At 44.3% G+C, this 26,146-nt stretch overlaps 1 protein-coding gene across 5 annotated transcripts in view; it reads right to left on the reverse strand.

The window, feature by feature from the left end:
- RBM17 (RNA binding motif protein 17) overlaps positions 1-26,146 on the reverse strand; it is a 244,489-nt gene that overhangs the window by 155,401 nt on the left and 62,942 nt on the right. For all 5 annotated transcript variants that reach the window (XM_085653554.1, XM_085653556.1, XM_085653553.1 and 2 more), the window contains one exon: positions 1,508-1,674. In XM_085653554.1, the coding sequence (XP_085509680.1) occupies positions 1,508-1,674 (167 nt within the window). The remainder of the gene's footprint in view (positions 1-1,507; positions 1,675-26,146) is intronic.

Genomic DNA, 26,146 nt, shown 5'->3' on the forward strand with positions numbered 1-26,146 from the left:
GAAACCATGTGGGGAATAAGAGCAGAGAGGGTTTTAAGGTTTGCACAATTAGCACTACCACAGTTCAACAACTAAAACTCATACAAAGAAAAACTGGCTAAAGATCAGTTTTAGATGCTTGTTAAATATATTAACTGACTCATGGTTCAAACAGACCACTATCTAAAAAGTTCAGTAGACATATAACTGGGTGACAGAAATACTCTGAGTATCTCATGATCACTCATGACACGAGGGAGAGACCAGGATTTGTACTGAACCCTATACAAACAGATTACGCTTAAGCCCACAATTCTGAAGTAAGAGTAGATCAAAAGTTCAGAGCATGTGATTTTACCAAGGCATGGTGTAACGCTGTTTTTATTAGAGGCATAGGTAGTAAGTGTGATGCCAGATTACAGAGCAACAGATACCTGGCCTCGGAGCAGTACTGCTTTCTCTCGAAATTTGCTTCAGTTATGATGCACTTGTTCAGCAAATTAGATTTGCTTAGCATCTTTTAGGATAAATTCCAGCTCAATGTACCACTGAGAAATATAAATTATGTTTGTTCAATCCTCAAAGTCTACAATAATTACAGAATATCTGAATCAGAAAAATAACAGACAGATTATTGGCTCTTATCCTATAAATACATGATAAAATGTGTATTTACAGCAAAGTAAAAATGGGAAATAGTTTACAATATTTCTTGGAGAGTGACAATTCGTAGTCCCTTAGAAACCAGAGTATTTCAATAGAAAGATTACCTCCTGTTGAAACGGAGAAAGGATCATAAATTTCACACTCTAAAAAGGAATTGCAGGTGTCGAGCAGAAAGCAAATATCTACTCCTTGATGCACACGAGGTTTTATACCAAATACACTCAAGACCAACCTACATACCCTATTAGATGCTCTTATTGCTAGTCAGTCCAATAAAGAAAATCGCCAGAGGCAGACATCTTTTTGTGTTGAATCATTCATACCTTCCAGAATGAATCTAATGTGAACATGCAATTTTTGTACTGCTGTTCTAATATTGTTAAATCTAAAACACTCTGTTGAATATGGATGACCTGAGGTAATTAATCATTCAATTTGATCTGAGCCACCACATTCCGATTCTGCTATTCCTTTTGTAGGCACCCGTTAGTGGATAAAACAGTACGAAATAATAAAGAGACCAGTAAATGGGGGATATAAAGAGAATAGATGCAAAGAAAGAGGGGCAGGAAAAGTCAATACGGAATGTTCTGAAACAGCAGCTAAAATTCTTAAACAATTCGTTTTCAAATACACTTTAAGAAAATACCAGTTTGTTTACGAAACACAGGCACTGCAAAAATTGTGCCTCCAGTCATGATACTATCAATTGCCAAAGCGCACAATTTTATTGAAATTGTCATCTACAACTTAAGTGCAGAGTGCAAAACAAATACCGAAAATGTGGTGTAGAGGCAACCCCCAACGACTTGAAATTGATGTGGAAAAGTAGGTTATCCAAATTTTTATGACTGGGTCTTACTTTTCTCTTTCTTCTATCTCCTTCTGTCTCTCTAGCTCCCGCTGCCTCTGGCGCTCCTCTCGCTGACGCTTCACCACCTTCTCGTAATCATTGGGGAACATCGGGTCATACTCATCTGCCAGTGGGACCAGCACATCCCCAGTGGAGAAACCACCAGGCACTGCATCCTGAAAAGAAGAATATGAATAGAAGAGAGCAATATAACCAAAGGTTGCCCAAACATCCAAGGTCTGCCCCAGCAATACCCAGCAGGGCTATGTAAATTGTAGTCATCTCTAAATGTCATATACGACAAAATTTCAATGAACCAGTTTCTTATACACCATGATAAATCTCAAAATTAAAACTGGAGCAAGATGCTCCTTAATATTTGATTAGAAAGAAAAAAGGTTATTGCGGTTTCAATAGTCAAGAAATTGTTTCTTACCTGTAATCCTAGTTCTCTCTCTTAGGGAAATGTTTATTGAAATCATAAGCACTGAATAGTCTGCGGGGATCTCAGAGCACTTTTTTACAATATCTATAATCTTAATTGTAGATGTTGGTCTTTAAGTAAGGCCACGATAAGCACTTAATTTATTAAAATGTTTTGTAGCCTATAAATGAGGCTATAATGGCCAAATGCTTACATTTTCATTTACAAAATGGTTAATGTAGAATTTAGAAAACCAGGAAACTTCGCAGGAGCTGTGTAATTTGTCCTTCTAGATCTCAATCACAAACATTTTTTTAAAAGAATGGTGAACAAGGAAGAGGAGGCTGCAGCTCTGCAGATATGAAGAGAAACTCTGTGCCCTAAAGGGCTCAAGCCCACCGATATCCTATCATGCTCAGTTACCTCAGTTCTTTTATACCAAGCAAACAGTATTAGTACCTAGGAACACAGACTGCCTATTAATAGTTTGCGTCTTCCACCTGGGAGGAGGGTGGGTTGCTTAGGATTTCCATGGTGATTCACCTGAGAAGAGAACTGGGATTACAGGTAAGAAATCATTCCTTCTTTCTTAGGGGTTCTCCAATGATAATCATTAGCACCAACTATATATAGTAGCAAGCCCATGTCTACAAACTGCTGGTGGAAAAGAAAACAGACGACCCATAGAAAAAGCTCAGCAAAGACATTTCCGAGGGAAGACTGTCCTACTTGAGCATCTGTTCTCACTTCTGAGTCCAAACAATAGTGTCTGGTAAAAGTGTGAACCAATTTCCACAAAGCTGCATTGTATATTTCAGCAAAAGGAATATTCCTCTTCAAAGCAGCGGCTTTCCCTCTTGTGGAATGAGATTTAGGTCTAAAGGACAGAACTTCAGACATGGCTAAAGCCATACGCAGAGGGCCATAGTTTACAAACAATCGATTCGACTTAAGTCTTTTGTTTTGTCTAGATACATTTTTAAGACCCGTTTAACATCTTAAGTGTGTAGAGATCTTTCGGCTGGAGTGAAAGGGTGCTGAAAGAAAGTAGGCAAAGTAATGGACTGAATAATGTGAAAATCCAAAACAACTTTGGGTATGAATTTCGGATGAATCCTCATAATCAACTTACTGCTATGGAATGCCAGAAAGGTGTTGTAATGAGCTCTTATGCATGGGTTCAAAAGGAGATGCCATGCGACACGAGAGTACCATGTTCAATTCCCAAGAAGGGGAGGGAAAGCTTTCTTTATACCCTTTAGTATGTTTTTAATAACTGGGACTTTGAAAGAAAGTGCTTTGTGAAAGTAATTTTCTGTTGGCAGTAGTAACTGCCAAATGGAATTTAATAGAAGAGAATTGCAAGCCAGATTTGGCCAGATAAAGCAACTATGGAAGTAGAGCTTCTTCTTGGCACGTAGTTGGATCAAAGTTCTTGTCAGAACACCAGATACAGAATCTCTTCCACTTAAAACAGTAAGACATATAGACATTCATGCATTCCTGTGGGAAAATTAAAATTTCCATATTGTAGAAGCTCAGGAGCATGCTGCCAAACTCAAAGAGGAGAGATTGGGATGAACTATCTCACCACCGAATTTCATGGTAAGGTCCAGTCTGTACAGCAGCTTTATGGGTGGACGTTTTTGACATGTGGAGAAGGTCTGTGGGCCAACAATGTCGGGACACTCTGGAACTATCAAAGTCATTCTGGCCTTCGAGTAAAACAGCTTGATGATTATTGATGGAATTAGGTGAATCAGAGGAAATGTGTAGAGAAATTTGCCGGACACGTTGATTCCTAGGGCATTCCCCAATGTTCCTGGTTGGTAATACTTCGAGGTGAAGTTTGGGCGTTTTTGGTTTTCTGCGGTTGCGAATAAATCTATGTGAGAAAAACCAAGATGTTTTAAATGATGTTGTTGTGTAGAACCCACTCGTGATTGAAAAAATCCTGCTTAGGGAGTCTGCTTGAACATTCTGTACCCCTGGGAGACGGGCTGCAGTGATTGTCAAGTCCCTGGCTAGCAACCAATTCCATAGTGTTTGGGCTTCTGGTGACAAGGCTCCAGACCTTGGCCCTACTTGCTTGTTCCGATAGAACATCGTTGTTGTGTTGTTCGTCTGAACAAGAAGGGATTTAATCTTGAAGGATATTCGGAAAAACTACATCATCAAATGAACAGCGCATAGTTCCAAGAGGTTGATATGATAAGCAATTTCCTTAGTGTACCATGTTCCCAGAATTCGAAAGTGACCTATGGTACTCACCAACCTAACAGAGATGCATCGGTCACTATTGTCTGAGAGGGAACATCCTGATGGAAAGGCATCCCTTGAAGGAGATTTTTCGACTTGTTTCACCATAGGAGGGATTGCCAACTTTGAGGAAAAATGTGAGCTTGTCTTTCCAGATACCAGAGTATTGACTCCACTGGTCTTCCAGACAGTCTTGTAGTGGTCTCATGTTGAGATGGGCATTCGGAGCCAGAAATATGCAAGATGAGTGTATTTATGTGGAATGTGTAGTGGAATGATGTATAGTGTGTAATGTAGTAGAATTATGTGGAGTGGTATTGTGTGTTATGTAGTGTAGTTGAATTATATGGTGATGTGTTGTATTTTGTAGGCTGATTTATTAATATTGTGGTGTGGTTTAAATGTATGTGGTGTGTATAAGAGTCATGTGGTGTAAAAATATGTTGTGTAGTGAAATTGTGTGATGTGGAATGTATGTGGTCTTTAATTTAATATTTTGTTTAATTTTGTGGTGTAGAAATATGTGGTAGCGTGTGGAAAGTTGTTGAGTGGAATATTGTTGAGTTTTTTTATGAAGGGTGTTGGCATGTGTTGAATACTGGTTGTATGGCGAGTGTATATCTACGGTATGGACTTAATTGTAATTTTGCGTTCAGGATTTTTGTTGTAGTAAAAGTAAGCCTCACCCAGGCAAAATTAATTAGGCTAAAAAATGTGGGACAGGCCACAGGCTCAACAGCTTAGAGGTTATTAAAGTTAGAGCTGAACACCATGAGTTACCAGTGAGAACTCTCTTACAGGGTACAGTGACCTCTGACTCTTGGAATAATCATATTTTGGTAGTTTATTAACACTCCCTACCAGCACGCCCCTCAAATCAATTTAGGAACAGGGCAAAAGTACAAGTTTTTGCAACAGAGGTCGCTGTGACATTACACCTTATAGTTTTCTAATAACTGAGAATATAGTGTGTGTCAGAAGAGGGTGAGAGGAGAAGGGAGTGCAAGAAAGCAGGTGGAAGGGTGTTAAAAACTGGCCTGCAGCACAGGAGCCAGAGACTCTGCTATCTGCAAGACTTTAATGCAGACTGCTCCTTGCGCCCCTCTGGAAATTGGCACCCTGGGCTTGGGCCCTGCCCGCAACGATTTAAAAGCAGAAAGTACAGACCATTGTTATGTAGGGGGGTGGGATATGCAAGGGCTGCCACACCCCATCCGTTCTCCCTGCCCGCCCCGTGTTCTTACCGGGCTGCGGACCTGACCATGTCTTAGGGTCAGACGGAAGCCCCCGCCGCTCCTCTTCAGATCCATACTGAGCTGCAGCCGCAGGTCCTCTGCAGGGGTTCCTACTCCTGGCCCGGGGGCCGGCACCCCAGGACACGACACCCGTACGGTCATTAGCACAATGGCCAAAAGCTAGGGGGGTTCCGGCGTGGTACCCTGCCAGGGAGGCAGCACGGCCATCCCCACACACTGGCCCGCGGGAGTGAGCCCTAACGGTGTGGTCAGGTCATGTGTGATCCCGGGCCCGTCACCGGTTGTAGCTCAGCTGCGCTCTGCTTCGCGAGGTCACGCGCCCCCAGCTGGCCGTCTCCCTCGCGCACCTTCCTGGTTAACAGCAGATCCCACTTTACCGGACCAGCTTCAGCAAGAGGAAAAACATACACAAACCTGGGCTGCTGAGCTGGCACACGTTCTTTCCGGAAGTCGCTGAGGGGAAACGTATGCCGTCGCTCTCAGGGGGTGGCCATAATAGAATTTTTTTTTTTTGTACATTTGGGGTTATAAACCGTTCAGAGCACACAACGAACGCCGAGAATGTTTTTTGATACGCGCGGATGCTATTGTACTAAAGTAAAGTGTTAAGCCACACAACACCGAGATACACGTTATTGTCCAAAAAATGCACACAACGAACGCCGAGAATGTTTTCTCATAAGAACAAGCACGTCTGAGCAAAATATCCAGTCAGGGTGGGCGGGGCCTAAGGGAGACAGGGCGAACACCAACCCCGCTTCCAAAGAAGCCAGACACAAAACCAACGGCAATAGATCTCGCCAAGGCAAAGCAGCGAAAGCGGTACAACGCAGGCGAGACCTAAAAAGGAGTACAATTAAGATTTATCTATTTTGTATAGGGCACATTACATTATTGCCTCTAGCCACTTATTAGAGCATCACGAAATTCACATTGCCCGGTCCCTATAATAGCAGGGCACACAGCCGTGATAATGGTTCTCAGCAATGCATGGTAATGGAGAACCACATTAGTGCAGACTGATCGCCCCAAGCAATAGGTTGTGTCTAGACCAGCACAAATCACATATATAGCTGCGTCACTGGAAAGCACCAATTTGGAGACCTGAAAAGTACTAAAACGCCACTAAAGTTGCTCCTAAGTACTGTGATTTTACAATCAAGAACTGACAAATTTGTGTGATCACACTATATATACTGAAATCAAATACTAATAGGCAGAGAAACATTGGCATCAAAATGCATCAATTATAAAGGATGATGAAAAGTGCATAGCTTGGAACAAAATGTGGGAATTTTCCAGGAATTGTGCGAGGCTGGTGGTGTTTGGGATTTCATCTACTCTAGCATTTAGCTCCGTTAAACACTTGATAAACCTGGGCTGAGAGCGAGGGAAGGTGTGGTGATGAAGACTGTTGCCTGTCTGGGATCTAATACAAGATTTAGAGTTGGAAAAAGACAGACCGGAGCTTTTCAGGACAAAGAGAAAGTGTTTTGCGGCATGCTTTTCATTCTTCAAACTCTAGTTTGCAAGCTTGGGGTGGGGGCAGGGTAAAGAGCATCGCTGTACTGAAGATGCAGGTTGATGAGGATACAAAATTGACACTGGGTGACAATCTGCAGCTCTGAAAAGTGGTGATATTTTCAGAAGCTTCAGCCGATAGTAGATTTTAGTACACCTTACTACTGCCTAAGTACAGAGGTATTCATCCCATCTGATTCCTGACCTTAATCATTATGGGAACAATGCCAATGTGGGATGGCAAGACTGCCATTTTGGGTTAAGTCATTGAAATTTAGTCTGTTCTGTCACATCCAAGATTCAACCATTTGCAGGCTCTTCTGCACGTATGAGAATCATAGGTGGTGCTGCTGGAGTGGGGCCATTAGTGGTTTGCTATACATTTTTAAGAAGTGGGACAGGAGAGACCCTGAGGGCGGATAAGCGAGGGATCTCAACCTACTACAGTGGGACAAAGAATTTGAGACAGTTTAGAGAAAGGTGTGATACTCGGGCTCCAAGCTGAAGATGGTTAAAGAAGATGTGGAGGTCCAAAGGGCCAAATATTACAGAGAGGGCTAGTAGTACGGCTGTCTCGGTTTCACAGCATGAACAGAATGATGTCTGTCCAAGATATAGCAAGACTGGATGGCGGTCTGGACTTGGGCAGTGACTATCTTTCTATGAATTTTAAATTTCCTTGATAGTTGTTGTATAAAATGGCATTGATTGTGAAGAGAGGCTTCCTGGGGTGCTTGTGGTGTGGTCAAGTCTTAAGGCTAGCCTGATTTTTCTAACTGTAAGAAATGGAGTTATTTGTAGCTAACAATGAGCCCTTCACAAGCAATGGACCACAACTGCCTCTACACTAAGAGTCATGTACCTCTTTGTGGCACTTGACTCCCTCAGGGTAGCAAAGCAACAAAGGCCTACTCAGGGGAGGAGGTATAGGCAAGCAATCCCAATCCGCGGCACACAACAACACTCAAATTATTGTCCAGTCAGTATTTGTTCTTTTAGAAAGGAAAAGTAATTTATAACACACACTACTAAATACTGCACATTAAATTACAGATATATACATTCAGGTAGATGGAAATACATTTGGTGACATCCTTAAATCATATTGCACCCCTAGTTATGTTATGTTATGTCAATTCGGATCTTTTATAGCGCACGGCTACTCCGAAAAGTGTCCCGGCGCTTTAGCAAAAACCCGAGAAGTGAGGCCAGAGCAGATGGAAGTGGACAGAGGGTTACTGGGCAAAGAGCCAAGATTTCAGCTCCTTCCTGAAAGTCAATAAATTATTGATCTTCCTCAAGGAGACAGGCAAAGAATTCCAGCATTTAGGTGTCAGAAAGCGAAAGGAGCGACCTCCAATTCTAGTCAATCTAATTGAAGGGACAGAAGCCATGGACAGAAATGAAGATCTCAAAGTTCTACTAGGAACATAAAAAGCCAAGCGCTTCCTGATGTATTTGGGCACTACCTGATGGAGTGCCTTAAAGGCAAGAGTTAATGCCTTAAAGGTAACCCTTTTAGACATAGGGAGCCAATGCAGATTTTTTAGTAGGTCAGAAGCTCTAGCTCTCCGCTGAAGACCATAAATGGCTCTAGCAGCGGAATTCTGCACAATCTGCAGACGCGAGAGAAGAAATTTTGGCAGTCCCAGATAGGCTCTCGCCTTGATTATGCGAATGTGCTCTATCAGGGCCAGCACAATAATCTTTCTATGCTGCAGAGACAGCAGCGGAAGAAACTTGGCAGCATCTTTAAGATGCCAAAACATTTTCCCGCAAGCCCGAGGATCTGAGATCGGAAAGAAAGACCATCATCAATCAAAACACCAAGATTTTTAGCTTTAGATGAGACATCTGCCGGTGGAAACATATCAGGAGGCCACCAAGCCTTCCATCTAGGGTCAGGGGAACACCCAAAAAAGAGCAGTTCCGATTTATCGGAGTTACATTTAAGACTGTGCTGTTGAAACCAGTCAAAAACAGCCCCCAAACAATGTCTGATCCGAAGGCGGTCAAAGTCAGAGCCCTTAGCACAAGTAAAGAGAAGCTGGGTGTCATCAGCATAGGATATAATCTGGGCTCCAAACGATTCCACCACTGCCGCCAGAGGAGCCATATAGCTATTAAAAAGGGTGGGGCTTAAGATGGAACCCTGAGGTACCCCAACCTCCAGTGGCGGCATCTCGGCGGAAAAAGGTGGGGCCCAGACCGTTTGCCGGCGGCCGGTCAGAAAAGACAAACCAGTTCAACACCGTACCCCGCAGACCAATCTCCTGGAGTCTTAAGAGGAGACCGTCGTGGGGGACGGTGTCAAAGGCCGCCGACAGATCCAACATTACTAGGATGGCCTTTCCTCCGGTGTCAAGTACATCCCTGATGGCATCAGTAATTTCAAGAAGAGCGGTCTCCGTGCTCATATTCGCACGAAAGCCCGATTGAGTATCGTGCAAGATATTATTGCTCTCAATAAAGATGGAAAGGGAGGAATGCACATGCTTCTCAACAACCTTTGCCAGAGCAGGGAGGAGGGAGATAGGCCTGTAATTGGAATGAATTAGTGGGTCCAGATTATGCTTCTTGACTAACGGCAGGATCAGAGCGTGTTTCCAAGTTTGGGGGACAACTCCTGTGCTCAGGGACATATTGAGCACCGGGTTAAGCAAGGGGTTTAAGGCAGGTGCTACTCGCCCAAGACATTTCGCAGGGCAAGGGTCCTGCGGGGAGCCGGATTTCAACTGAGTGAGGAGATCAAGTGAGGCGGAAAAAGATAGAGGTGAAAATTCAGAGAGAGAAGGACCTTCAACCACCCCAGATGGAAGCAGGGCCGGCCTGGTCTCAGGTGTCGACACGGGAGACATAGGGGAAAAGGTATACTGAATGGTTTTAATTTTAGTGGTAAAGAAGATTGCGAGCTGATCAACCCAGATTTCAGTATGGGAATGAGAGGGTAAGATCGAAGTAGGGGAGACGAACTCCTTTACAATGCGAAAAATTTCTTTACTAGTATTCTCAGCATCGTCAATCCTCCTTTCAAAATAGGCTTTTTTTTCAGCCATAATGTGGCTGTGATAAAGCCTAATAGCTACCTTATATTTAGTTTTGTCCACAGGATCATAAAGGCGACGCCATGCCCTTTCGGCTTTCTTGCACTCTCGTCGCATCTCACTAAGAGAGGGAGTAAACCAAGGGGCAGAAGCGCACCGGCAGAATTTGCTGGACATTTTCCCCGGAGCTAACTCCTCAAATCTATCTACAAGCCACCTCTGTAGCAAATCCAGATCCTTCTCTAAACTACCGGATAGCTGACAAGGATAGAGAGACAGAGCATGCGTCAGCATTTCAGAGGACACCCGGTGAAAAGCCCGTGTCGTCCCTCCCAAGGCCTCCATTGGTCTAATGGCAATCTTAGTGGTACTGAGGATATAAAAATGTATTAAGTAGTGGTCAGACCACAATACCGGGGCAGGGGGAAGCGTGTTAATCATTGTGGTGGAAAAAACTTGGTCTAAGGTATGACCCTTGTTGTGTGTGGGGGAAAAGATGTACGGTGATAGACCCAGAGGGGCTGTGATATCCAACAGTTTTACAACATCTGAATCACTGCGCATATCCATGTGGAGATTAAAATCTCCCAGCAGTATGCAGTGTTCGGATTTTAAGCAGAGTACAGAAAGTACAGCCTGCAATTCCTCAAAAAAAAGACCTAACGGTCCCGGAGCTCTATATATTAAAAGGCCAACACAGGCCTGGTGAGGGGACAAAGAAAGAGTGAAACCGAGGGACTCACATCCCGTGATATTTTCAGTCGGAAAAGTCGTACAAGGAAAACACTTGTTAACCACCATGGCCACCCCACCACCTCTGCCAGCAGCCCTGTCTGACCTGATGATGGTATAGTCAATAGGGACAGCATTAGCCAGATCAGGGCCAGAGCTCTCCCCCAGCCAGGTCTCTGTTAAAAAGAGACAGAGCGGTGTAGACTCAGATAGCAAATTGTAGATATCCAAAGAATGTCTGCTAAGAGACCTGGTATTAAGGCGAGAGCATGGGTGGCGTGTGGGCAAAATTTCGGGGGCAACTGCGTTGAGTCCATTCAGACGCCAACCACATCCGGGGCAGCTCCTCTTAAGTGCCCTGCTACCAGGACCTAGTGGGTCCAGATCGGCATAATCAAAATATCCCCCACCTATACTAGATGCAAAATCACAATATAAAATGTCTTTTAAATGAGGCAGGCTTACTGGCTTTGTCAGGGTGCCAACAAATTAATAGAATCTGTCGCATATCATGACCCAACCTTGTGTGAACATTTAAAATCAATGGAACCAATACTAACAAACATTCATTATAATGACAAACATTCATCAATCAATCACTTTTGTTGTCAAAGAATATAAATCCAAAACAACATGTGTCTTTGATTTTCTACAGGCCATGAAATGCACCATCACACTCCAGAACCCAAAAGCAAAAGCTCCACCTTTGGGAGTGCTTTAAACAATGGTTAACCTCTCCAGGGGTCAGTGATTCAAACCCCTGGGAGAAGTATGGGGACTTATTTTGAGTTGGGAAAGAGGGAGATTGTACCTTCTGCAGCCCCCAAACACTCTTTAACCAATGGAGGTGGTGCTCCTTCCCTTCTGGGGGCAACCAGAAGCATAAACTAGCGTTGAAAATGCAATAGGTCTAGCCTTTGATTACGTTAAAGCCATTTGCTTTTCTATACAATATCATTAGCAAAGCAAATGGCTTTAACTTAATAAAAGGCGAGACCTATTGCATTTTCAATGCTTGTTTAAAGGAAGCCTCAAAACGGGTCTTATTGGGCTCTGTTTTGTGCCCTGGCACAGGCAGTCCGTTTTTTTCCGGACTGCAGTGACAGCAGGCACATCGATGTGCGCTGCTCACACTGCTCACTTCTCACTAGTGGAGAAGTTATGGCATGACGTCATGCCAGGTGAGCGTGGAAGGGGAACAGAAATCCTTCAAAGAGTCATTTTCTCTCTGGATTTCCCTTCTCTTTTTGAAACTCAGGAGCAGCAACATTGCCCTGGTGTCACCAGAGCTTTAAGTCAAAGCTTTATATACAAGCCATAGTTGCTGCTTATGTATCTTATGCAACTAACAACCATTGGCAAAGCCAATATTCCTGACTTGTTGTAGGTATGATGTTACTTGTTGTATCATATGTCTGGATGCAATGACAGAAACAGCAAAATACAAGTCGGGCGGCACACTATGCTAAACACAGATTTTTAGCTTATGTGTTTTATGCCCCTTTGAGAGAACCCTAGTTTTTTCATCCCACTTAAAGCCCTGCCCTTACCCCATGGAGGGTTTCTGAAGCCCTTGTACTCACAGTTCCGTATTATCCTACAACGAATGCAGGTCAGTAAGTCTCAAGAAGGAAAGGGCAGACTGTAGCGGATGCGTTCTCTAGGTTTGGGATCAGGGTTTCAGAGCCCTGTGTTAATATTATTTCACATCCCCAAAAAAGCACTTACCAACTACGCCAAACGGTGGCATGTCATATGAGCTGCAATCAGTCACTCCTGGGTTTTAGTTGACAGAATGTTGCATTCTGGGACATGTAGTTTTGTTGTCAACATATTTGCAGGCCCAAATCTCTGATATAAGCACAGTCCTCTGAAAATGAAGTTCCAGTGGAGAGTGTCAAGCATGACATGCGGGTCACTCAGCAGCCACTGCAAAGGGTCTCGTTGAGAACGTCATGGTGTCTCGAGAGCAAGTCTACACCTCCGGTGATCAGATTACCGCACCCTTCCAGGCACTCTAAGGATAGTTGTATCGGGCGCGAAAGCAGAAAGGTGAGCCGGGCCCTCCGCACATCCCTCTCGAGGTTTTAGAGGAGCGCAGGGTGCGGCGGAACGAATCGCGTCCCTAAACCTGGCAGCGGTTCAGGCCGTGTTCGATGTAATTAAAGAGCAATGCCGGAAAAGGTGCTCAGCCGGTTGGGGCACCTGCGCTCAGCCCGCACTTTCCTGACAAGTCACTAGCTACAGTCCTAACGAGGTGATCCAGGGGTGACAAGCTGCCACAAGTCACGTGCGATACGATCACTAAATCCTGGCACATGCACTCTAGGACAAGCAGTTTAATTTGCATTGATTACAAATGATGTGGGCTCAGAAACTACGCAACGGGCCTGCTGCTGGATCAAGAGTCAGCGCATTGCACGCGACGTGGTGTCACATGTGTGTCCTTGTGTAGCGCAACTGGTGTTCATGTAAAGCGTTCTGATACCCGATACCTTTGGGTGAAGTTCACGCTATAAAAACAAGGCAGCATGACGAAGCTTCTGATGACAAGCTTAGTGGCCATGACAATGGAAAGCTTGGCACAAGATGGCGTCTGACTGTCCACTGTCCGTACATACGCGCGCACGTTCTTAGGTTTGGATGAATGGCGAGAGCAGCCATCTTTGTCCATCCCTATGCGTGCATGTTAAGCTTTCAGAAAATCGATCGCAAAAGCCATTTGCATGGCTAGAGCGGCGCATGCGCTGCTATCGCCAGGCGAGACCTAAAAAGAATGTACATGAGCCAGTAATGGAAATTATGGGACGTGGCAGGCCAACTAGAAAATTTTCTCAGCAGCTTTTTTCTACGTCTTTCTGGTGGGCCCTTTTGCCATGCAAAGCTCCCATTATATTTCTTGGAGTGCCTCTGTCTCACCCAGGGCACCCACAGACATGGATAATTAATTGGGGGCTGACCGGGGGGGGGCGGGGGGGGGGGCGCTAAGGTGCCAGCAACCCCAGCCAAACCCACGTACACCTTGAACAGGTGCAGGAGCCAGCACTTCTCAGGAGAACGTCTCTGGTTATATTGGGTTGGTTTTCATGATGTTTGGCTCATTTTGCTCGAAGTGGCCTGGCTGAAACTATCCTCCTCGAGCATTTTTATCAGGCTGGATTTTCTGGCTCCCTGCATCAGCCTTCTTCTCTGTCTTGATGCTCCTCACCTGCCAGTGGTTGCACCCTGCACAGCCCCTCTGCCACCAGCCAGCAAAACACCTTCCCAGTCGCACTCTTCAGGCTGTGAGCCTCTTGAAGGATGCCCGGGGAGGTGGTGAGGGAGGGAGGGAAACAGTGAAGTTCAGGTCCTCGAACCCCCTCCCCGCTCCCCAAACTGGTCCTCAGGCGGCATAAGAGGGCTATCACCACTGGCACTGGAGATACCCATCCTAGTCTTGGGGGCAGCTGAAATCCACACACTTAGCCCTCCTTTGCAGGGGATCAGGTTGCTTCTCTTTACAGGTGGGCATTCTTCTGCTATCATCACAGTCTATGTTCTTCTCAACTGTCTCTCCATTGTGCAGGGATTTTTAAATGAGGACAGAGCTTAAAGGGCAAGTAACCCTGGCCCACCCTGTGATGCCACATCATCCATCCACCCCTGTCTCGACCCTCCTGCACAGCTTTCTGGGACAATCCAAAATGGAGGGCCTCAGCTCTGGCCCCAACACAGCTGCCTGATACGTTCCCACTGAAACCTTGAGGGCGAGGCCCTACAGAGGTGACTCTAGAGTTCTGGGTTCCCTCCTTTGTCCTATGGGCCTGGTACCAGCCATTATATACATGTGTTCTTGTGTGCTGAGCCCAGTGCCTCTTAACCTTGCTGGAACAGTGGCCTTATCTTAAAAGGCAGATACTGGTGGTTAACACGCTCAGTCCAATAAGCATGAATTTACCAGGAGCGAGACTCTGGTAATGAGATTCACTCACAGTAAAAGTCCAAAAATCAGGTAGTCAACTGAAAAAACAAGATTTGGACTAAATGGGTGTAACCTACTTGGTACACAAACCTTTTATGTAAAGACTGGAATTGCATTTACATAGCGCTTACTACCCCTGAAGATGCGTTGATGTGCTTTTCGGCAAGTAGCACGCTACTCCGGAACCCAAAAAGAATTAGTGGTGGTTTAGTATAGGGAAATGGTGTTAATTTGAGCAGCAGACATGTGAGCCTGTTAGTTGGATTGAAAAGGATAATTGAGGGATAGAAGAGGGAAGAGTCTAGAAAGTGTTATTTGGGAGATAATTTTAGTGAGATGAGAATTGAGAGAAGTAAAAGGAGAGATGGAGGAAGGAGGAGTCTACAGAAATGGATTAGGGAAAAAATAGTGGTAAAATGAGGTTTGGGATACATGGTGGAAGAATCTAAAAAGGGTTGCTTGGGAGATCATAGAGGTAAAATCAGATTTCGGGTGAGCCAAGGAGGGATAGAGGGAGCAAGATTCTAGAAAGGCTTATTTTGGATATCGTAGTAGTAGAATGAGGTTTGGGATGAGTCAGAGTGGAGGTAGAGGATATATTGAGAGAGGTACAGGGTGAGACAGTAGTGCATTGGAGATTGTCAAAGGTGTTTCATTTTTCTTCTTTTACACTACAAGTAAAGTAAGAAGTATATAGATACATAACTATATAGAAAGGGTATACATTTATTTTTTTCTTATACAGTAGGAGTAAAGCAATAAATATATTGACATTACATAATTACATAGAAAGGGTATACATGTATAAGCAAGATATTATATTGAGATTTAAAGCTGTATTGTACAAACTCAGACTTTCAAGTTTTTCTGTACTTGATGCCAATTTTTCAATAGTGAAGCACTTGAAGATAAAATATTTATGATGATATTTACGTATTGTGATAGACTAATAAAACAGGGACCCATAAGCAGCTAATCAAATAACTTGCGTTAAAAACGATGCAGTGACTTATAAACCAGATAAGCATCGGAAAAAAAATATATTAATTTTTTTATTTAAACACACGCACAGATGTATATATACGTATTATAAGTATTGTACAAACAGACGTTCATGTGTGGCTGTACTTTAAGCTATTTTTTTTCATCTTTCCTCAATATTTCAATAGTGAAGCACTAGTAGATAGTTGTATGACACACATACATGCACACACATTTCTTAAGCAGACCTAAAGATTAACTGTATAATTTAATATCATAGTGATTATACATATTTGTACATAGAAATACACCTATCTACATACATACATATAATCAAATTATTAAAGTTTACAAACAGAACATACGCTGTGCATTACGTTTGTGTATGGTGGTTACTTAGGAAAGAGCCAACTACTGAGCAGTCTTCGGAAGGTAAAATAGTTATTTGTGGATCTTATGTTTGGTGGTAACGAATTCTATAGTTGCCTGCTTGCACAGAGGAAGACGTACCACCTATGATTTTTTTCTTGTATGGTGGGGTTTTGAGGTGAAGTGCCAATCTTGAGCGGAGGTTCCTTTGTTGAATGTATTTGGTGATGTTATTCCTGATGAAAAGCGGACATGTTCCATGCATTGCTTTGTGGGTGATAGTAAGAAAGTGGCTCTGTATATACTGCACCAAAGTAAGTTTCAGTGTGCACAGAGTCCACAGTTCCCAGAGGTTTGGCAGAGGCTAAAGTTAGATATAACCTTACTCTCTAAAGTGGTAGCTTGGTCGAGCAGTAAGGCAGTATCAGAGGACAGTGGAAAGCATTTGCTGTACACACTCAGTCAGCAAATGGTTTCACACACTCGAGAACTGAACTCTAGGCCAATTGTTTTGAATATAAAAATATATAGTTGTTTAGAACCACAAATAGATATCCAAATAATTTCTCAGAATGAAATGCTCTAGTTGAATACTTTCAATAAGCAATAGACTTTTAAATGCAATAGTTACAGTTGTTGCAATAGGCAACACAAGTTAAACACAATTATAACATTGACCTCAATGGGACTTTTTAAGTAAAAGTCAATATCAATTACTTTGCATAGGGTTTTCTCACTCAGGGCTGGATCCTGGATTCAGCCCAGGTGCATCTCCTGTAAACAGTTGAAATAAATCGTTTTTGTTACACAGGCGATTTTTAAGGAATATTTGTATGTTTCAAAAAATCAACACTTAGAAGAATTTCTGGCAAAAACCAGGCAATGTTATCCTACGGAGGAAAGTTTGGTTATCGGAAAATCACAGTTAATTACTTTTCAGGGTCAGTGCTGGGCACCAAGATCCAGCACTGGGATCTCTCCTGGTAACAGGTGAGTAATTTCGTTTTTCGGGTGATTTTTAGTGAATATTTTACATTTTCAAAACTCGACACTTTGAAGAATTTCCAAGTGAAACCAGTCAATGTTACCCTATGGAGAAAATGTAGGTTATTGGCTTTCAGGTAAGTACTCGACTGGCAGAGTTAAGGTTCTGGGCATAGACTCAGGGGTCTCCCAGGGTCAGGTAGGTACAGTTGTTGCACCCTCAGCGGCATAGGGGCAGCCGGGTGCAGGGAGAGTAGGCCCAATGTTAGCCTATGGGGGGCAGGGGGCCTTTGGTTGGCGGCTGCTTGCAAGCAGGCCACACGGCTGTGGGAGCTGGGCTCCTGGTCACTTACTCAGGGCAAGTGGGGAAGTAGTTTAGGACTGATTCTGCACTTCCAGGGGCACTCGGGCGGCTGGGTGCAGGGTGCTTTTGAGTCGTCGGGCTCTCAATGTATTTCAATGGAGAAGCTGCAAGATAACCAAAGGCTGCAAGCTCAGGGACGGAGATCCTTCAGGTGCGACCACCACTTCGAGAGGTAAGTTGGGAAGCTGTAGGTTAGGTAGGCACCCAGGAGCTGGGCACAGGGGGCCGCAGGGCGCCAGGTGCAGGGGTGTCTTTTGGCATCGGGAAATCTTACCCTCTGCGGTTGGGGGGGTCCCTGGAGTTGAGACTGCAGGCGTCGTCAGGAGCGTTGAGGAGGGTCCTTGGGTGCTGGATTCTTGGTCACAGTCGCTGGGGAAACGTCCGCGTGGTCTTTGTTCACTCAGGCCGGGCTCGGCAGGTGCAGAGTGTGCTGGATTCGCTGTTCCTGGCTGGCACCAGGGGTTGTTGCTGTTTGACCAGAACCACTGCTCGTAGGAGTCCCAGTCTTTAGATGAGCAAGGCAGTCAGGTCCTCCGGAGTTTGAGGTTGCTGATCACTGGAGACGCCAGGGTTTAGCAGGAGCAGGTTCGAGGCTCGACAGGCCTGTAGGGCTGGGGCCAAGTCAGTTTGTGTCGTCCTCTTGTTAGCAGCTGCACGGCAGGTCTTCTTTCTTCTTGTTCTTCTTCTTGTTTCGGAATCGGGATCTGAGGAAGGAAGGTTCAGGGTGCCCCTAAATACTAAATTTAGGGGTGTTACAGGTAGGAAAAGGTCAGGGACCCATGGGGGTGGGTACACCCCCTATCCTGCCACTCTCCAGTGGGAGCTGGGCAGGAGCCTAGTCCTGATTGGGTAGGGCTCCCCATCTTCAAGATGGCGAGAGCCCGGAGTTGTGCTTCACCTCCCCCACCTGAGGGGTGGGTTTGGCAGAGGCTGGTACACCCCCTTTCCTCACTTGGGTTTTCCCGCCGATCTTCCCGCCAGAGTGGGGGTCAGAACCGGTGGGGCCAGTTGCTGAGTACATCAAGTGGCCTGGAGAAGCTCACAAAAGGCGGCATGCCTTTGAAGCTTCCCCTACCCATCCTGGGGGAGGAGACCTAGCACCTCGCCCAGGATGTGCATTGTTGCAGGCCCACAAGAGCGGATGGCTCTCTACCCAGGGCTCCAGCAACATGTCTGCTGAATGGCAGCCTAGGCAGCCTCTCAGTCAGGACGCTGGTTGTTGGTTAGTTTTAGGGGGCATCTCCAAGATGACCTCTGTCGTGAATTTTACATTAAATCCCACACTGGCATCAGTGTGGGTTTAATGTGCTGAGAAGTTTGATACCAAACTTCCCAGTCTTCAGTGCAGCCATCATGGTGCTGTGGAGTTCATAATGTCGACCTCCCAGCACCATATACTCTTAATGGCAACACTGCACTTACAGTGCCCAGGAATGGACCTGGGCACTGTAGGGGTACAGGGTTCATGCACCTGTACCCTCACCACTGGCATAGGGCACCCAGCTAGAGGGGTGACTGATGTATGCCAGGGCAGTGGTTTGTGGACATGGCACACAGGGATGTGTGCCATGTCGTTTTTGTATTTGTTCTGCACCCAGACACTCAGCCTGCAGAGGCAGTGTGTGTGTCAGGGTACAGGACCTCTAAGGGTGGCAATATAAGTGCTGCAGCCCTAATGGGCCTTCTCTGGTCACAGTGCCCTGGGTACCTAGGGTACCATTTACCAGGGGCTGACATGTGGCCAGAGATGCCAATTGGGTTTAGGCTTCAATACAGTTTTAGGGAAGGAACACAGGCCCTGGGCATCTGATTGGCAGGAGCCCAGGGCACACTCAAAGTACATCAGCAATTCAGCAAAATGTGGGGGCATACCATGCAAGAAAGACGACACTTTCTCAAAGTGATATAAAGCAGCTTGAAGGTGGATCTTCTAGCAACTGGTAACCAATGTAAGGCCCTCAAGGCAGGGGAGATGTGGGCTTGTGGCTTTACATGTAGGCGTACTCTGGCAGCAGAGTTCTGAATCCGTTTCAGTCTTTCCGTAGTTGATAAAGATGAACCGTAGTAAAGGCCATAGGCGTAATCAAGTTTAGGCAGTACAAGAGAAATAGTCTCCTGGACCTAATGTGGAAATCCAAGGTGGGGGAAGATGGGTCGCAGAGTTTTCATGGTAATTAAGCTTGCTTTTGCTAATTTGACTACTTAGGCATTTACTGATAACTTGGAGTTCATGGATATGCCATGGTTTCTTACTTTCTAAGTTACTTTAAGAGGTGGTCCCAAATCATCAGGCGCAGAGTGGGTCATACTTTTTTCAATCTCCACTTGTGAGTATTTCAGTTTTGGAAGCATTCAATTTGAGATGGCTTCATGTTTTCCACTGATCGATGGCTCTGAGGCAACCAAAGATTTGAGAGTTTCCAATGTCTTCGGGGCTTTCCAGTTTAAGGAGTATTTGTGTACCATCTGCATGGTTGTAGCATGTGAGCTGCAATTCATTGATCATTGCCGGTAAGGACTTCATGTAGATGTGTAAAAGCATGGGTGAGACGATGGAGCCTTGAGGGACCCCTGGTTTGCTGAAGTACAGTTTGGATGAGAAAGGGGGAGAATGGATGACATTTGTTCTGTTTTGAAGGTAGGATGTGATGCAGTCGAAAGCAGTCCCCTGTATGCCAACTTCATAGAGTCTTTGTATTAGTGTCATGGTCAACCATGTCAAAGGCACCTGAGAGGTCCAACAGAAGTAGTGAGCAATCCCATTCTGGTCTGCAGTGTTTTTAAAGTCATCCCAGATTGGAATGAGGGCAGAATCCGGTTTGGTAGTCTGAAAGTATTGAGTTATCTTCAATGAATTGTGACATCTGGGTGAATGCTGCTCTTTCTATCAGTTTGTCCAGGAAAGGTCCATTTGTAATTGGTCTCCAGTTGTCGGGTCATGCAGGTCCAGGTTAGTTTCTTTAATAATGGGCGTATGTAGGCCTTTTTTAGGTATTCTGGAAAGATTCCCGTAGTTAAAGAATTATTGATGATTATTCTTACTGGTGTGGCAGCAGAGGAAGCTAAATAAAAACTCCTAAAGATTTGTGGTGGGCAAGGGTCAAAATGGCAGCTGGCTGGTCTGCTTGCTTTGACCAGATCCCTAAATTCACTTTGTGATATTTGAAGGAAGGCAGAGGCTGGATTAGCCAACTCTTGGAAGGGGTTGTTGGAAATGGGTTGGTGCTGGTGGTTTTTCTATGTTTTAAGTAGGAGCCCAACTTGTCTGCCACGGTTGTATAATGATTTGCCAGTTTGTCAGTGAATTCTTGAGTAATAGGATGAGTTCCTTCTGTGCATTTAGGTTTAAGAAATTCAGTGAGAATTTTATATGTTGCAGAACTCTGTTGATTGATGATGGGGACATTTAAATAAGTTGGATTCCTTAAACTACCTTGAACTGTCCACTGGTGGTACTGAGAGGGTACACAGAACAGTTTTAAGGGATGTCTCAAAGCAGAGCTTGCCATGGCTGCTGTAATAAAATGGGTTCTGCCCATGTAATCTACCCAGATTTGTCGCTTTTTGATGACTTGGTTTTTGGCCATTTTACTGTGGGTGAGCATCACAAATGGAGACTCACCCACGGTAGACACACAGTATATGCACTGCATGTGTTTACTGACAATGTCCGCCTTTTAAGATAAGGCTGCTGTGATGCTGCAAGGGTAAAGGGCACTTGGCTGGTTACTCGGCAACATGTGTGCACACTCATGTGCACATGTAGGAGGGCTGCGCTACAGTCATGCACAGCCCAGTAAATGAGCACACGTAGCCTGGAGCAGAGGGGACTCTGCAGGATAACATATTCACATTGGGTAGGCCTTATAATGTTAGTGTATATTTATAGAGAAAGTCGGAGTGGTTTATGGTTTTGTCTGCAGTGAGACTATTACATACATTTAGGGAAATCTGCGCTAGAGTGCCGTTTCGCTTCCTTTGGGCCCACAAAGTGCAGTGACATATCAAAATGGGGTGAAACGTGCACCAAGAACAAATCTGCAAGCACCAAGGAGGTATCTGTACATCTTATGGGTCATCCAGAATTGTCATATTTCTAAGGCTCAACTCAGTCGCAACATCCTGCAGGGTCAAAGTTAATTACACTGCTTTACAGAAGCAGGAACAAAGGCCTCCCACACAAACAGCAATTAACAGTGCTTCTCTCAGCTCCTGAGAAGGAAGGGGTTGCGAAGAAGAATCTTCATCCATAAATTAGCTCTCACACTGTTACCAGGGATGGGACAGCTCAGGTCCAGTGAATAAATAAGGATTCGTCTATAATGGTAACCCTTAACACACCAAATTGGTGAGGTTCATAGATGATATCTTTCTTATTTGGAGGGGGACAGAAGGAGAGGCAAGCGAGTTCCTCAACTGGCTCAACACAAGAGACCAGTTCCTGAAGTTCACCATGACGGTGAGCAGAGACTCCATCACATTCCTAGATTTGAGAATGTGGCCTGAAAATTGACTATTGAAAACGGAAGTATATTACAAACCCACGGATGTAAACAATCTACTAAGATACAATAGTTTTCACCCCAAGACCTTGAAAGATAACTTACCAGTGGGACAGTTTCTCAGACTTCGTAGAAACTGCTTGGACAAAGAAACATATGAAGCCCATGCTAAGAAACTCACAAGAAAACTGGAAGCAAAATCTTACCCTAGAAAACTGGTAAAACAAGCATAAAAGAGGGCAAAGAATAACCCCAGAGAAACATTACTGGAGACGTACCCCAAATCCGAAAACAAAAGACTGGCATGCCTGATCACATACGACACAGAATCCAATTGGGTCAAGAGGATAATTCTACGCCAGTGGAAAACCCTAAACTCAGGGCCACTCAAGATGGAAAAACCCATATTTGCCTTCAAGCGAGGTAGGTCCCTACGAGATTCAATGGTGCATACTCGCCCTAAAAGAAAGGAAGGAGGAAGACACTGTGGAGCCTCCCTGAAGTAGTGGGTCACTTCCCATGCAGAACTTGTAACGTCTGCTGTTTAACAAAGGCCAGCAAAGAGATTGACTTGGGCGCCATTTTCAAACAGGGCACGAAGAAAATGATTTCACATGGTCAGTAATTGAAAAAATGCTGAACACCTGTAGCGAAAAACAACTTTTAAAACAGCAATGGATATACCGCCTGTCCAGTTCAGTACATGGGTTAAACAAGGAAATCCCATGGTCAATGCTAATGTAATCCTTTTCAAACTTCATGGTTGGGGTAAATAATGATAAAACATTGACAATGATAAGAAACCTCTAACTGAGTATAGGAAACGGGGTAAATAATAAATGTAAAATGAAAAAATAGGAATGGATTTAATACTGAAAGACCACCATTCTTCCTCACTATTGACCAAAAAAGAACACTTCTCTATAGTGGGGAACGTCAAGTGTACAATCTTCAACTATTCTGTACAGATTTCTGTAGAAAAGGAAACTCTAACAGAGTTTGTTAAGCTCTACTGTACAGATACCGGTGGTTTGGCCTTGATCAAACCGTCACACAGCTGGACGCCTTGAGTTGATTTCGTGAAAAAACTGTGTTTCTATGAATGCACATAAAATTAAACAAGCGTTGGATTATATTAACACCAAATACCCCAAATATTTATATGAACTACGTGCTAAACGCAAGGAGTTTTGGAACCACTGGTTATGAAGAGCATTGGGTTACTTTGGAAAGCATCGCATACTAAATTGTAAACAAAGAACTCGGCAATAAACAGGGCGAACACACGAGAATATACTACATTCCCCAGTAGGCAATGCTCCACGGGGGCCGGGGCGCCGGCAAGGAGCTCTGATGTCAGAAGGAATTGACCGACCACACCTCCAAACAGGAAAGGCTTTCTTTGGCAGCCCACGCAGAACGGTGACGTCTGATGCAAAGACCAACGGGTATTTAGAACCCCGTGTCGCTGCCTGCGACACTCGGCGGCGGGCGGGGTGAGAGATACAGGTACTCGGGCGGTGACTGATCTTTGACAAAGTAAGTTGGATGTGTGAAGTCGAGTGCTGCATCTTGTGACACAGGAAAGCAGCAGTATGAGAATGTGTCGGCCACTTAAAACTGAGCGTAAATGGCATGGCACCGGAGCAGGGTGCATGAATACTGTGAGGCACTTAACAATAAGGCAACACTTCGGCCACTACGAATAACGTAAAACGGTGAGAGGCATATTTTACGAGTGTAAGGTTTCGGCACATAGGTGACTGAATGAGATGAGCATGTGAGCTACGGTAGCTACGGTTCTATCAATATTTTCATAATAAGAGTGATTGAATTTTGGAATACGATCGTAAAAATGTAATGACAACAGAAAAGTAAACAATACAAACCTCTGACACTGTAAGCCTCGTAGAGAATGTACGTTTTAGGACAAACATGCTGTGGGTTCAACAATGGGAAATAAGCACCACCGTTTAGCCATACTACAGGAGATGTATTCCATTATGTTCCACAGTGTGTGATTATAAGACAGCACCATATCCCACGACCTGTATGGTGCAAATTAGCAAAACTCAGTAGGTAAGCATGGAAACCAAATAGGCGCTTACACTAGCGTGCATGCGATAACACCAGAGAAACTAGGACATCAGATGTGCGTCCTTTCACTACATAGCATGCAGGTGTAAAAGCAAATGTCTAGAGGTTTTGTGGCTAGATACATGCGTCTTTAGCTCACGAAAAGTTGGTTCAGTGTCAATAAACACCCTGTTATTCAAATCATTAAATATAGATATAGAGATCACTATTTCATAGAAATAGCACTGAGGTATCTGCACGAATCTAATTAAGGAACACAGGATATAATAAATCACAGAGTACTACAATAAAGTACACAGATGGAGATAGTCACGGTGAAAGTAACCTATCTACAGTGAAGCCAGGAGAAATGTCCAACTAGTTACTCCTTTCCTATTTTTGTCTCCTTTTCTTTTAGAAATACTACTGGAACCTAGGAAACACAGTTGAGCACACTAGGCCTCATTTTGCATGTAAAGCGTGCTGAGTATAGAGTAGGGACACCTAGGAGTAGATATTCCAGCCCTGAAGAAGGCCCCAGACCCGCGAGGGCTCACGTTGAGGGCCGAAACATGTTGGCACTTTGAAGAGGGTATAACTGAATCAATCGTGTTCAGAATAAACCCCACTTGGTTCACAATTTTATCTCATACCCCAGGTACCCTACGAATAAACATATGGTTTGGGTATACCTGTACAGACCCTCCAGGATTTCACGATTTCGCGGCTTGCCGTGAAATCGACACTTTTGTAAAAATGCCGCGATTTTTACAAAAGTGCCCGCGAAATCGGCACTTTTGTAAAAATGCCGTAATTTTTACAAAAGTGCCTGCGAAATCGTCAATGTACAACCCCTGTCAGGTAGCAATAACAGCAAGACCCCAATAATGAAGCATGACGTAAATGAACATTTGTTGTGTGAGGAGTATTTTACAAACATGCAATGTTCCGTGGACCCCTACAGTGTATTTTCTAACTCTAAAACTGTATATGTAGGGGATACATTTATGCGTTGTAATGGCTATTTTAATATTTATACCTTATTATGCTGCCACTGCCTTGTAACAGTGATGTGTATTAAAGCTGTAAGTTTAGCTAACAATCCCAGTGATGAAAACAATACCCATATACCATATATGCCTTTCTTGCATGTACGCAGCCAATTATTCTTGATTCTTTTCAAACTTGTAACTAGTGCATGTTAGAAATACTTTTTTGTGTTGTTAGGTATTGTAAATTTTTGCCCTTATTGTGCTGGCCTTGCACTTTGTTTTGTAACTTGTAACGGTAACGACAGCACAGTGAGGCCAACACAGAAAATGACTGCTGCAGCATACATAGTGAAGACGTATTAAAATGTATTCACTATGAATGCTTCTGCAGCCATCTTCTCTGTTTACTGCTGGCCTCGGCAAACTCACACATGGCAGAGTGAAAACGCTTCCTAAAAGGTCCTTTAAAAGTCAGCTGGAAGTGTTTTCACAGTTGACTATTAAAGGGCAATTTAGTAAGCTTCCTTTTCTGTCTTGCCACTGAAGTCTTCTTCTACGTTCTTTTCCACCGCGGCCGTAACACTACACACTGAGACAGACACACAGACAAACAGAGGCGCACAAACACAGAGACACACACACAGGCACAGATAGACACACATAGATAGAGTCACAAACACACAAGAGCCACACATAGGCAAACACAAACAGACCCACACACAGAGACAGAGATACAGGGACACACTAAAACAGACACACAATGATAGATAGACATAGACAGGAACACACACGAAGAGAGACACCCAAAGACAGAGACACACACACAGAGACAGACATACATAGATGCACATACAGAGACACACACACAGACAGAGATACCAATGAAATACACACAGACACACATACAACACACAAAGCCACATACGGAGACAGAGCGCATACATTAAGACAGAGTGCACACAATGAGACAGAAACACACACAGACCAAGAAACACATCCAAAGACCCACACACTAAGTCGTACATACAGAGATGCAGAGACAGAAATGAACACACAGAGACACACAGAGAAACAGTTGCCCAGTTGGAGACGTACAGACAGATGTACAGACACTGAGGTACAGACAGAGACGCACAGACAGAGGTGCACAAACAGAAACACACTGACAAATGCAGAGTGGAGC

This window comes from Triturus cristatus, chromosome 4_1, assembly GCF_964204655.1.
Source record: "Triturus cristatus chromosome 4_1, aTriCri1.1, whole genome shotgun sequence".
Lineage (NCBI taxonomy): Eukaryota > Metazoa > Chordata > Amphibia > Caudata > Salamandridae > Triturus > Triturus cristatus.